The sequence below is a fragment of the Athene cunicularia genome (assembly GCF_003259725.1).
Source record: "Athene cunicularia isolate RWA chromosome 1 unlocalized genomic scaffold, athCun1 chr1_part2, whole genome shotgun sequence".
Classification (NCBI taxonomy): Eukaryota; Metazoa; Chordata; class Aves; order Strigiformes; family Strigidae; genus Athene; species Athene cunicularia.
Window position 1 is genome coordinate 82,002,286 of NW_020799092.1, and position 12,803 is coordinate 82,015,088.

The window sequence follows — 12,803 nt, forward strand, 5'->3', positions numbered from 1 at the left end:
TGGTAAATCCCAAGCCTGGCTGATGCTGATAGCTGTACTGACGGGGGCTCCTGCCTGGCTGAGTCCTGCAGGACATGGAAAAGGAGCCGGATGAGGCATCAGTCGGGAACATTCCAGGGGAACAAAACTCCAGGGGAAGAGCAGCAGCCAGAGCAGACCCTGGGGCATGCGGCCGTCCACACGGCGCTGAAGAGGTTCTGCAGGGTGTTGGACTTGTCTCTACTCTAGATCCTCCTCAGTTATCCCGAAGCAAACGCAGATCTCGGGTCGGATTTGTCGATGCCACAAGGCCTGGCAGGGCGCTAGGAGCAGCCAGGGCCGGGGGGCCCCAGAGCCAGGAACGAGCGACACGGAAACCCTGCGAGAGGCCTTTGGGAGAGCCCCATCGCGGGGGACGTGCTGCCCTGGCAGCTGCACCCCACGGCCACGGCCCTGCAAAGCGCTTCTGCCTGGGGGCCGGCGGGCAGCAAGCTGGGCAAGGGCTGCGCCTGCCACGAGGAGTGGGGCAGGGAGCAGGCTGCCCGGGGCCGCTCCTCAGAAACCTCCTGAAAACGGAGCAGTGACACACAGCCACAAAAATGACAGGAAAACCGGAGAAAATACCTTCAGATGAAAGACCAGAGGAGTCTGGCCTCTCTCTAATTAAGAAAAGGAAGATTGAATGTTGACTTGATTACCATGTATAAATACCTTCATGTGAAGACATACCAGGTACTAAAGTGCTCCTTAATCCCGGAGATAAAGCATAACGACAGCTGGAAGCTGAAGCACACAAATTTAAATGAGATAGGAATTTTAAGCAGTGAGGGTGATTAACCAAATAACGATGGAAAGGCACAGATCTTCTGTCCCCTGAATCAAGATTGATGACTTTCTGGAAAACATATTTAAGCTTTGCTTAGGGAACACACACACACAGGGAGGGTGAAGAGCATCCTGCAAGACACAGGAGGTCGCGGTGGACGGTACAATAGCTCCATCTGGTCTTAAATTCCAGGAGCCCATGAATACTGAACAGCAGTTTTATGCCATTCTTACATATTCACAAAACAGATTGTAAAGCAAGCAGTAATGAAGTGATCCTGCACAAGAATTAGAACTCCAGAAGTGAGGTGTCCAAGACCCCGTCCTCTCCACAGCCTACCGGCACATCTCACAGCACCCACTCTGGTTTTGCCCTCGGTTCTGAACCAGATCCAAACGACTCTCTGGGTCAGGTGTTTTTCCTTCCTCCCCCTCTGTATCTAACAAATCTTTCCAGTATGCAAGAGCCTGCTCCCCTAAACCTCTACCCTTCAGTAAAATAACATCTGGGTTCAAACCCTATCAGATCCTAAACTCACAGCATCTTTTCAAGCAGCACACTGCATTCTGCAATGCAATACACCCTGGAAAGCTGGATCGGCTGTAGAAGAGTGGAGGACTTTCTTTATAAAGAAAGATCCCTCCAAGTGCTTGTACAGTCTTGGGCAAAAACGAAAAAACCACATGGAGCTGTGCTGTTTGGACCCGCCCCGGGGCAGGCAGTGATTGTGCTTGCATGCTATCAGCTATTTTTTATGAGCAGTTGTTCATCATGATGCTCTAGTAGGTTCACTGTGGCTACACCAGCAAATTAAACATTCCTGGGCGCTGCTCAAATGGTTCTTGCCAGAGTTTGGCTGCACCAGCTGTCACCTTCCCAGTTGAGGAGCTGGCAGAGGCCGTTCCCAAAGGGCAGCTCGGAGGCAGCCACGTTATCTGAGAGGATATAAGAGAGGTTAATAGTGTGAACGACAGCACGCTCTGACACCTGATCTCAGGGCTGAAAAAGGGTCTGGACACACAAAATTTCCAAGCACAGAGGTAGCCAGCATTTCAGAAACAACCTGAAAAAAAGTCACCCAACTGAACCAGAAACACAGAAAGTTAATCATCAGATTGGAGTCTGCTCATGGGTTGGAAATGTGCCCATGATTCACACACAGAAGTCCAACTCTTTAATAAATATTAATAAGATGCATTAAACCAGGAACAACAAAAGCCATAACTCCTCTCTCAGAACAAAACTATGAGGCTTCACAGCAGAGGAAATGGGGAGAGGTCCTCCCTCACAGCCCCATCTGCCAGGAGCCTGCAGACAGCCCAACAGCCAGTGCTCCGTGACCAGACTTCTCTGGGGTGAATTTTGCTCACACAGATGAAGAAAACAGAAAAGAAAAAACAAAATCGAGGAAACCAGAGGCCAAGATTTTATTTTCTTGACCTCCAAAACACTTCTTCGATCTTCTGACTGGTTCATGAAGAGATCCTCGGGCCGCAGTTCACATTCACCCAACTTGCCGGTCCCAGAGACAGCCTCATCCTCCCCAGAATCCCACTGAAAGATGCACGGCCCCACAGCTCTTCCGTTTTACACTGTACTCCCAGACCCCATCTCTTTCCCACACACACACATCTCCCCCAAGAGCCTTCTGTAATTCCATGCTCCCAAGACCCAAGCATCATAAGACGACACGCTACTGAGAAGTTCAGTTTACACCCCTGTGTTCCGAACCCCGCACTTCAGATGAAATATCATTTGCTACACCCCTCAAAAACAACCACTCCCCCAAATTCTCGCTGTGACCCCCAGACACCTTATCCCCCAGCGCTGCTTTGTCACCCTCCCCCCTCTGGAGAAGCCAGTCTCACCTCCAGTATCCGGATCATGGAAGTTGGGGTCCAGTCCCTTCTCCAGCAGCCTGCAGACCTTCTCCGCATTTAGCATCTGCACGTACTCCATGAACTTCTTCAGATTTGCCTGCAGCCGTGACACCCCAGGAAAACACACAACACACAGTGTTAACACCCAGGGTGAAGACAGAAGCCACCAGAGGAACATCCCCATTCCAGAGACCCGAGGCACCCCCTCGAGAGCCACGGGGCAGCACCCACCAGAAGCCAGGGCACCCACGGTCCTGCCGTGCCTCTCCTCAAGCCTGGGATTGCCGGATCGGCCCATGGGAACAGTCCAGGGCTGCCGGCCACCGCCTGCTGTCCCGCCAAGGCCCTTTCTGCCCGTCGCACCGCGGCGGCACCAGCGCATCGAGAGGCTCCGAACCTCGCGTGCCCGGCGCCAGCTGCGGAAGGTGCTGTGCCCCAGCACCGGTGAAGCATGCGGCCCTGGGCCTCTCCACGCGCCGCCGCAAGGCCACACACGCTGCCCCGTGTCCCAAACTCGCTGCGAGGGCCCATCGCCCGCCGACCTGACAACGCTCCGGCGGCAGGAGCGAGCGGCGCACACGCCCACCGCTGCTGCAGGGCGCAACCGCCACGCCGCCTGCCCTGAAACTCTGCTTCGCTCTTGGTGTAACTTTCTGTCCTCGGCCAAAGACTAAATCTTGTTCTCCCAAGAGGACTGAGTGCCCAAAAGACTCTCCTTTAAGTCTGCCTGGCTGATTGTGTCGGGGTTTTGTCCCTTCGTTCTCTTTTGGATAGCTCTACTTGATGAATACGTTATTCCATTAAATTTCTAGACTCTAGAAACTGCAACTCCGCCAGGCAGGCAATACTTGGATGGACGAGTGTGAAAACACTCATCTCACACACATTTCCAGTCTAGATTTTCAGACCATTGATTGCGGGTTGGCTGGGTTTTTTTGAGTTTATTTTAATCAAACCTTGCAGTAGCCAGCTTTAGGAGAGGCACTCGAGAAGTGTCTGACGCAGCAGAAATACCGCGCAATTAGCTGAGGGGAAGTCTCTGGGAAGAGCTCTAACCAACTGGTCACACCACAGCCAACGGTCAGGGACGCACTCTGGCTCCTGTGAGCCACCGGTGGCACAGCTGGCTGAACGTGTCTGAGCAGAGCAAACCCAGTGAAAAAACTCAGGTTTCAACATTTTCCCCTAATTTGACACAGAAAAATTATACTTTTTATGAAGCAAAATGAGTTCCAAAGTGCTTCACTTCAAATTTCATTTTGAAGATTTCCAGTCAAAAATAGAAAAATTCTGAAAATACCAAACAGGATGCAGAAACATGTCCGACTATTCGAAGGCCTCCTAAACAAAATTTCATCACATATTTTGCATAATATTTATTTTGTCAATATTTCATTTTCTAGGGGGAAAACTTAATGCTTTCAGAACCACCTCTACAGAGGAGCCTGCAAACCCCCAAAACTTGGGCCCCACAAGTTCATTTGTGCTATTCCTCTGGCATGCTGAGGAGACCGGGGTAAGAAATCAGACGGAAGATATCACCAAGACGAAACCTTCCAAGGATGAGACAAATTAATGCTGGGCTGTGAGCCCGATTTAAACCAAATTCAGTCTCTGTGGGCTAAGTCTGCAGAACCAAGCCTAAAACATACAGCACATTTCTTCTGAAGTCAGCACCATGGAGCCATGCCATAATAAACAATCCAGGTCACATATTTAAGATTACATAGCTGTTTGGGGGCACTACCCCCTGCAATGTTACTCCATCTCAGCAGCTAATGAGCTCGGGCACAACCCCACCGCAGCACAGCTCCACTGCACCCGTGCCGGCTTGGCCCACTCGCTCTGGCTGTCTGCGGCCACACGCAGACACGTGCGGAGATGCCAACGCCACAGGAACGCACGAGAGAACACACAAAGCCATAAACACACAAGGTTTCCCCCTGCAGCACCCCAGGGACAGCAGGGCAGTAAGGCAAGACAAGAAGAGCAGGGATTCACCAGGAGTGATGCCCCTGCTGACGTCTGGGTGCAGAGCCTGGCCCATCCCGACCACCCTGCCCGTCCCCGGGTGCTCCCTCACATCCCCCGAGACCGCAGCAGCCAGGGGACAGACCCAACGCAGCTGTGGGACAGAGCACACGAGCAAGGAGAAACCCCTCAGAGTAAAAAAGGGTTGAGTCCCCCACCCGGGAGGTGCTGGGAATGTCTACGCACAGTATAAGCGATTCCCACAGCACCAATGCTCTTAAGAGCGAGGCAAGAGGGCAACTGGCATCAACCACAGCAGGGCACAAGCATTGCCTTTTCGGGTGGCGAGACACTGCCCTGACCCTCGCTGCTTGCTGCTATTTCTCCCCCAGATCCCCTCTCGCCTCAGAAGTAACTGAAAGCAAAATCCACCTCCTGCTCCCGTATCCCTTCAGCTACTGCAGAAGTACAGAAACACTGAAGGAAATCACAGCTGCCTGCCAGCAATAGCACAGACGGGACTTGACAACTCCAGCAACCGCCTCCAGGATGCCATCCCAAAATGCCTCTTCCCAACCATCACCCAATTGCGCAGATTTAACCCTGTTCCTTCCGCTCCTGTGCGTCCCTGCGCCCCTCGTCCTCCCAGCAGCACCCAACGCCAGCCCGACCCAAGAGACGATGCTCCACGCGTGGCCCCACCAAACCATCGGCACGGCCAGTCCCACCCAGAATCTGCCCGGCGGCAGCAGGACGCGGAGGCACGGCCGAGACCCCCCGGCCCATCCCCGACAGCGCCTCCCCGAGCCCCGGGGACGGGGCAGCGCTCACGCGCTCCAAGGGAAAACCCCACACCTCGGCACTGCCACAGCGGCTCGCGGCCGCCCCACTTCTCTGCTCCTACCAGACACACGCCAGGCACTAGCCTGAAGTTCTGCCAGAGACTCCCGTTTACAACCCCAGAAACGTATCGTGCCCAGACAGCAGCACCCAGCGGCAGGTGGAGGCCTGGAAAAACTGGAGGCCAAACAGGGTTCAGAGGCCAAAAAGCTGTTGCAATGCAGAGGGGAAGTAGAGGCCACAGAAAATGGAGGCTGGAAAGGGCTGGGAGGCCAGAAAACAGCAGAGGCCAAAAAGGGGTTTCAGGCTGGAAGGCAAGTAGAGGCCAAAAAAAATGGAGGGCAGAGATGGATAGGAGGCTGAAAAGGCGCAGGAGGCCGAAAAGGGGGGGGTAAGTAGAGGCCAGAAAAAAGCAGAGGCCAAAAAGGGGTAGGAGGCCAAGGAACGGGGGAGGCTGAAAAGGAGTGGGAGACCCCAGCAGCACTGGGCTTGTTGCTATTTCTAGCTTTCTAGGTGTTCAGGAATTGAAAACATTTTTTTGACAGTAGGAAGGTGATACACTCTGTCACTCTTTCAATGGTACTTTTTATATTTAGAAAGGAAACCGAATAGAAAGTCTGTGAGCAAAAGGAGGGTGCAGAGGGAGGCACCCTCGGTCTGGGATCCGCACGCTGCAGGTGCCTGTTGGCCGCACCATGCCCCTGCACCGCGAGGCAGTAACAGCTCCACACAGTCTCCTCTGGGGGAAATCAACTGCTACCCCGCATTTCCAGATGAACAAAGAAGGTTCATCTATCCAAGGTCTTGAACCAAATCCACAGCGATGCTTCAAAACTAATTTTATAATAACCAGTTGATTTTTACATAGAAAAATACCCTCTTCCCATCAGTCTGTAGCTGCCCGTCTGCTCTGCAGTGTGCTCCAGATGTGCAGCTCGGAGCCCACATTAAGAGGCTGCTGCAATTCACACCCTTAACGCTATGGGGAGAGGGTAGGACGGCAGTATGGTGATTTCTGATCCTCCTGGCCCACTTCCTCCACTGAGGTCCCAGACCTCTGGGAACAACGAAAATGCCAAAGAAAACTGAGAATATAGATAATGAAAAAGACCATTCACTTGAGGCGTAATGTTACAGCATTACAAGAATCCCACGCCCAGGATTTAGGTGACAGCCTTGCTGCACCTACAAACAAACCTGAATTAAGGCACAGCAAGGAAAGAGACCAAAAAAAAAGGAAAAATAAAAAAAACACAACCTAGATGGTGTCTCTGGTCAGGCTCACAGCCCAGCCGGACTGAGAGCTGTGTTTGTGCAGCAGAGGCATGAGCTGAGGCAGGAGACACGGCCCAGGAGCGGCCTCACCGCTGGCGCTTCACTGACGAAAGACGACGGGTTTGGACCCGCCTTGGGGCACCATGGCCGCAAGCAGAGCGACCGCAGCAACTCCACCGCAGGCAGTGGGAGCAGCAGCGTGGACCTGCGGAGCGGCCCAATGCCTCCCATCACCAGGCAGTCTTCAGCTTCTTATTCTTTACCAACAGAGAGGTATATAATTAGCTCAGTTAAGCTGTTTTCCAGAATAAAGTTAGAGAAAAAACATGTTTCATTCAAGTTCAGTATTTCTGTGACCACAGAGAGTGTGAGACCACCATTTCTATGCACAAATCCTGGGGAGGCAGCCCGCTGCTTCCCAGGTAGCGCTACAGTGCTACACCAATAGCCAGATCTGGGAAATAACATAAATGGGATCAGATAAAATAAGAGGAAATTGCCAATGGGGCATCCTGGTGTTTTGCCAATTATCAGGCCTAGCATGAAGGACGCAGCCAGCATCAAGATGAACCAACAACCAAACTGCATTTGACACAAAAGGGTCAGTCCATGGGTGATCGCTGGGGGTACAAGTCAGTCAGGTTATACATAATTGATATCAACTCCAATGATCCCAACAACGACACTGCACAACCAGCAACGGCTGCAATACCCAGTGACATGCAGTCTCCCATAGAAGGGATAGGAGACAACCAGGTCAACAAGCCAAACACATCAGACCAAGGAGCCACACACTGAATCTCCACAGATCCCGTGTTTACAAAAGCCAGACCTGCCTGGAGCCCAGTCCCAGGGAGGCGGGAGGTCCTTCCCCAACAGGGAACTCTGCACAGGGCACCCACCTCACACACAGACCCTGCCTCTCCTGCCAGGGGTCCCCGCTGTTATCCCTGCGTGGGACACCTGACCTGGGGTCACTCACTGCGGGACCCCTGGGGCTCGTTCACCCAAAGGCTCTGTCTGCCAGGCCAGAGCACCCTGGGGGGGAGCCTGAAGGGAAACTCACCCCCCTTTGGGAAGGGCTGGGGGAATCACCCCTATGTCAGCCTTAAGTTGGGGCTTGGGGTTAAACTCCAGCATTTCAGAGGGGCACTATATGTTGAAACCACTGCATCAGGACCCGGGGACCCTCTTCCTTGGAGGCATCTCGCACATCTTGCCTTCACAGCCCCACAACAATTTGATCCTGGCTTTGATGTTTTCACTTAAGGTTTCAGTTACGCTACAGGTATCTCCCATCTTAAAAAATGCACCAGTTCAACTCGAGCTGGCAGCATGGCAGCTGACACAAACGTCTGTATTTACAAGCATTTATAAAAATGTATTGGTTAAGTGACTTCTGCCAATAGACATGAATTGCAGCATGCTTTTTTCATTCAGAATCAGAAGCAAAACATACTCAGCTTTTGAAATCAACTCAAACACTACGAATATGTCACAGCCATGTCCCTTGCTGGGCACTTTATATCCAATTTTCACAATGAAGCAAACGCTGATATTTACATTCTTCCATGTCAGTTTTTCAGCTTATGCTACAGAGGAAAGCCTTCTGATCTGATTGTTTTCCATTTAAATTTAGATAGAATATTTTCCTTATTATTTGGACTGATTCACTCAAAGCTGAAAGGAGATTTGAGAACTGAGAAAGTAAGGAAGCTTGTTCTCCTCCCCTAATCTATGAATAAAACCCTGGTGGGAAAGGAATGAGATCTCATTATTCTAAGAACTTGAGGGATTTGGGGCCAGGTTTTCAAATGTATTAAGGTGAGTAGACATGAAGAGAGAGAGCAAATGTCAGACTCCCACTGAAATCAAGGGGAGCTAAGCAGATGCCTAAACCGCTTAGGCAATTTTGAAATCTCACTAGATACTTGCTTATTTTCTGGCACTTAAATACCTTTGAGAATGTGTGATGAGAACCACTCATGCAAACCAAATCTTCCTTTGTTTAAAAGATCAGTCAGCTTTAAATACAAAAGATATGTACTTATAAATTCACTTTTTGTCTTCTGTGTCCAGTACCTTCAAGCAAAATTTATTTAAGTTATAAAGACACAATTTGAAACATTGTTTTGCTTTAATTTTAATTGAATTTCAGCTTTCATCCAAATGCAGTCTGATACAAATCAAAAGAATAAAAAAAATAATCAGAAGCTAGTAAAGGCATGGCATCCCATTTCCTAGATGCAAAAAATAAAACCTAAATGTGTCTATATAAAGCTGTCTATATTTATATAAAGCTTAAACAAAACCCTCATAACGGATCTTCCTGTGAGCAAAAGCACCATATTTCATGTGAAGATTACGGTGGTTTGCAAATCAGTCTGTTTGACTGGCTCTACTAAGGAGGGAAGCAAGCCTTCTCTGGGGAGGAGAATCCCCCACGACCCAGGAAAAACTCCTGCAAGTAAAAGTAAAGCTCAGAGTAAGACTCCACCTTGCTTTTCACGGGGTGTTTTCCCAGGTGCCTTCGCACAAGAGGCACAGCCCGGGCAGGGGTCAGGGCCAGGGGCTGCGGGACCCCCCTTGCCCCAGCACCAGCACCAACGAGGGCTTCAAGGCAACCGTGACAGAGCTGAGCTCCCACCTCCCGCACCTCCCGCCTGCTACCCGGGAACCCTTTGGGGAGCAGCCCCTGTCTTTGGGATCTTCTTTCCCGCGGGTAAAGCCGCACTGCTCCCTGAGGAGGAGGAGGAGGATCCTCACAAGAAGAGATGGGCACCAAGGCCTGGGTCTGCCCTGACCCTTTGGGCCACTGCCCAAGCCATGGCTCCAGTGCTTCAGCTCAGGTCACGCACCGTTACCCAAACACCCGCCTCAGCAGGGGGCTCCTGAGCTTGAAGCACTTTTCCTTGTTTACGAGAGGGAGAAGGAGATTCCGGCCAGGAGAGCGCCTGGAGATGGGGCGCAGCTCCAGCCACCCAGCTGGCAGCCGCCGCGCCACAGTCCATTATCCTCCACTAGCACCAAACCACAAGAAAAATCAACACCCTCCAGAAAAGAAAAGCTCATTGAGAGGAAACTGGTGCGAGGGAACAAGCTTCTCCCTCTTGAATCAAAATGAAAGAAAATAAATGAGATATTCTTCTTGCAGAGAAATGATTCTGTCGCTCGCTATTCACTGCGGGCTGGGTGCTGGGGGAGCCAACCGCAGGCACCCAGCTCGGGTGCTCTGCAGGAGCGGAGAGACAACACAGCCCCTCACACCAAGCACATGCTGATGTTTCCAGCAATTTCAGTATCACGGGAAGAGTAATCTCTTCTCAGGGCCCTGTCTGCTCCAAACAGCAGCCAGAATTAAGACAAACCATCCACCCTCCAGCGCGTGGCGGGTGCCGCAGGGTCGCAGGCCCTGGAGAAGCCCGACGTCCTCCCTCGCAGCAGCTCTATGACGAGCTCCTGCACAGGCTGTCAGGGGGCAGCACACGGACACCTCATCGATTCCCACAGAAACGGCAAATAATCGATTTCACGACACACCACAGGAAGGTTTTAACCACTGCCTCAGAAGCTGGCTCAGAGCGTCGCCACTCCTGCCTGCAGCAGCCCTGGCCCCGCAGAGGCCCCACGGGTGGAGGCCGAGCCCTCGCGGAGGGCCAGGGGCAGCCCCCACCATCCTGCCCCCAGGACACCCCACTCTGCCCCCGGGACACCCCTCCTGCCCCCTCCGCCCAGACGCTGCCGGGGTGTATGGGCTTTGGCCGGCAGCCCCATCTCTTCACAGCAGCTGGCGTGGGGCCGCGGTTCAGATCTGTGCGGAACCCGGGGTGACACCACGGGCTGTGTCGGCTGTGGCCGAGCAGCACTCCCACAGCACCCAGGGCTGTTCCACTCCTTGCCCCACCAGCGAGCAGCTCTGGGGGCACAGGGAGAGGGCAGCGGCCACAGCCGGGACAGCTGCCCCACTGACTGGGGAGTGTCCCAGACCGTAGGACGTCGTGCTCAGTGATAAACCCCGGTGGAGGAGCAGGAAGGGGGGATGTCTGGGGTGATGGCATTTGTCCTCCAGGTCACTGTGACAGGGATGGAGCCCCGCTGCCCGGGGGATGGCTGACAGGAAGCAGCCAATTAATTCCTTGGTTTGCTTTGCCTGTGCATGCAGCTTCTGCTTCACCTGTTAACTGTCCTTATCTCAACCCACCAGGTTTTTTTTGCTTTTACCCTTCTGTTTCTCTCCAAAGACACGCTGAAATCCAGGTCGCCATTACCAGAGAAGGATGGTGGGCCAGATGGGCTGCGGTCACCCAGGGCAGCCTTGGCATGCTCTCAGCCATTAGATCCTGCTGTCCTGCCCTTCCTTCCTTCGTTTGTCTGGGCAGAGAAGGAGAAGTCAGAGACAAGTGAGAAGTCTCCTGCAGCTGAGAGGCAGGATGGGCCTCGTTTGTGCCCAGCATTAACATGCCAGTTGACGAGGTCCAATGCATTTCTTGCTGTAGAGGGGTAATGGCACTGATGGCAGTGAAAAACAGCAAACAAGACACCACCCTGCTCTCCACCCTCCGGTCTCGAGTCCTTGTCCCAGCCTTGATCGCCTTCAGCCATGATTAACACAGAACCCTCCTCCGGCCCAGCCGAGCACCAGCCCTCCAGCCCTCCACCCCTCGCACGCACGGGCACACACGGCCGCTCCCACACCCGCTCCCGCGGCCCGTCTCTCCCCGAGGTCCTTCACAGCCTGCGCCAGCTCCCTTCCGCTGCCTCCTCCCGGCATCGCCGTGGCCATGGCACTTGCTCCCCTCACCTGGGTGCTCCTCGGGCAAGGACGTCCCCACTTCCCGCCACTCCACAGGGCAGCGCCCCCAACCCCAACAGCAAAGGCGGCAACAGTCCCACTGCGGACCTGCCGCAGGTGCTGCCCACCACGCTGACTCCTTCTCTCTGCTTCAGCACCCTCGGGCTGCCTGTGGCCCCCGCCTGCACCCCCCCAGCCCACGCCGGGGCTGCAGCTCTCCTGGAAGTAGTTTGCAGCTCGAGAGGATCGAGAGGATCACCGCCTGCGGCCAGCGCCTCTGGCTCTGCGCTGAGGTCAGTCATCTACAACAGTAATGGCACACACACTCCTGACAATTACTTTAAGTGTGTCTGAAGTGTGTTGCTTCTCTCCCCTTCAGGGTGGTAATATCCCAAGTCTCTTGGCAGCACAATGTCCTTTGTGGACATTTTGGTAAATGCCAAGATTTTTCTGCACAGATTTTCGTTTATAAGCACAATGCGATTGCCCTTTTCTAATACACACTTTTTGCACTCCCATTTCTAAATGGTCTACTGCAATTCAGTGGGAAAAATATCTCTAAGAAATGTCACTGCCTGCAGATCCCACGAGGCGCAAGGGACTGAGGCTGATTGATTGACTGATTTTACCGAGTCACTTTGGTATTGCTAGCAGTACAAGAAAACAGTTTCCCCACTTCTTCAAGCAAGTCCACTGGCACTCAGAAAAAGAAGTTATTTTTATTTTTCTTGGTTTTCATTTTAACGGCAATTAAGAATCAAGGTCATTAAAAGATTCAAGTAGTGTATCCTGCCACTATAATTCAGACTCTAAACTCTGAACGTTTTCATACTTTGCCCTCATTCAGGTGAGACCATTACTCACAGGCCTAAAGATTTCGCCCACACGCAGCCGCAGAAGCCCTACCACCCTGTTAGACCTAAAGCTAATCCTTCACAGCCCTCTGTATTACCACATCTGAGATAAAAAACCAGTATTTCACTGCCCAAGTGCGGAGGCATCGCTACAAGGGAAGCCTCAAGCGACATGTAGGGTCAGACCACACCGCAGAGCCATTGCCTCCGTGCACCTGCTTTCTTAGAAAACACCGACCCCGAAATGCCCAGAGAGATCAGGAACCCCCTAGCACCCACCCGACGCATAAGCCTGCCCCCCTGCAGCGGTGGAGGCGCCGGCCGCTCCCCGGGCCGGCCCTGACACCTCCTCACGGCGCGTCCCAGGCGGAAATGAACCCCCCGGG

At 52.9% G+C, this 12,803-nt stretch overlaps 1 protein-coding gene across 1 annotated transcript in view; it reads right to left on the bottom strand.

Moving 5' to 3' along the window:
* Positions 1-2,312: 2,312 nt before the first annotated feature.
* Positions 2,313-12,803, bottom strand: part of LOC113491120 (SH3 and multiple ankyrin repeat domains protein 3-like) — a 26,752-nt gene continuing 16,261 nt past the window's right edge. Inside the window, exons 4-5 of the mRNA XM_026867822.1 lie at positions 2,674-2,782; positions 2,313-2,359 (exon numbers count right to left, since the gene is read on the bottom strand). Of these exons, the coding sequence (XP_026723623.1) occupies positions 2,340-2,359; positions 2,674-2,782 (129 nt within the window). The 3' untranslated portion in view covers positions 2,313-2,339. The remainder of the gene's footprint in view (positions 2,360-2,673; positions 2,783-12,803) is intronic.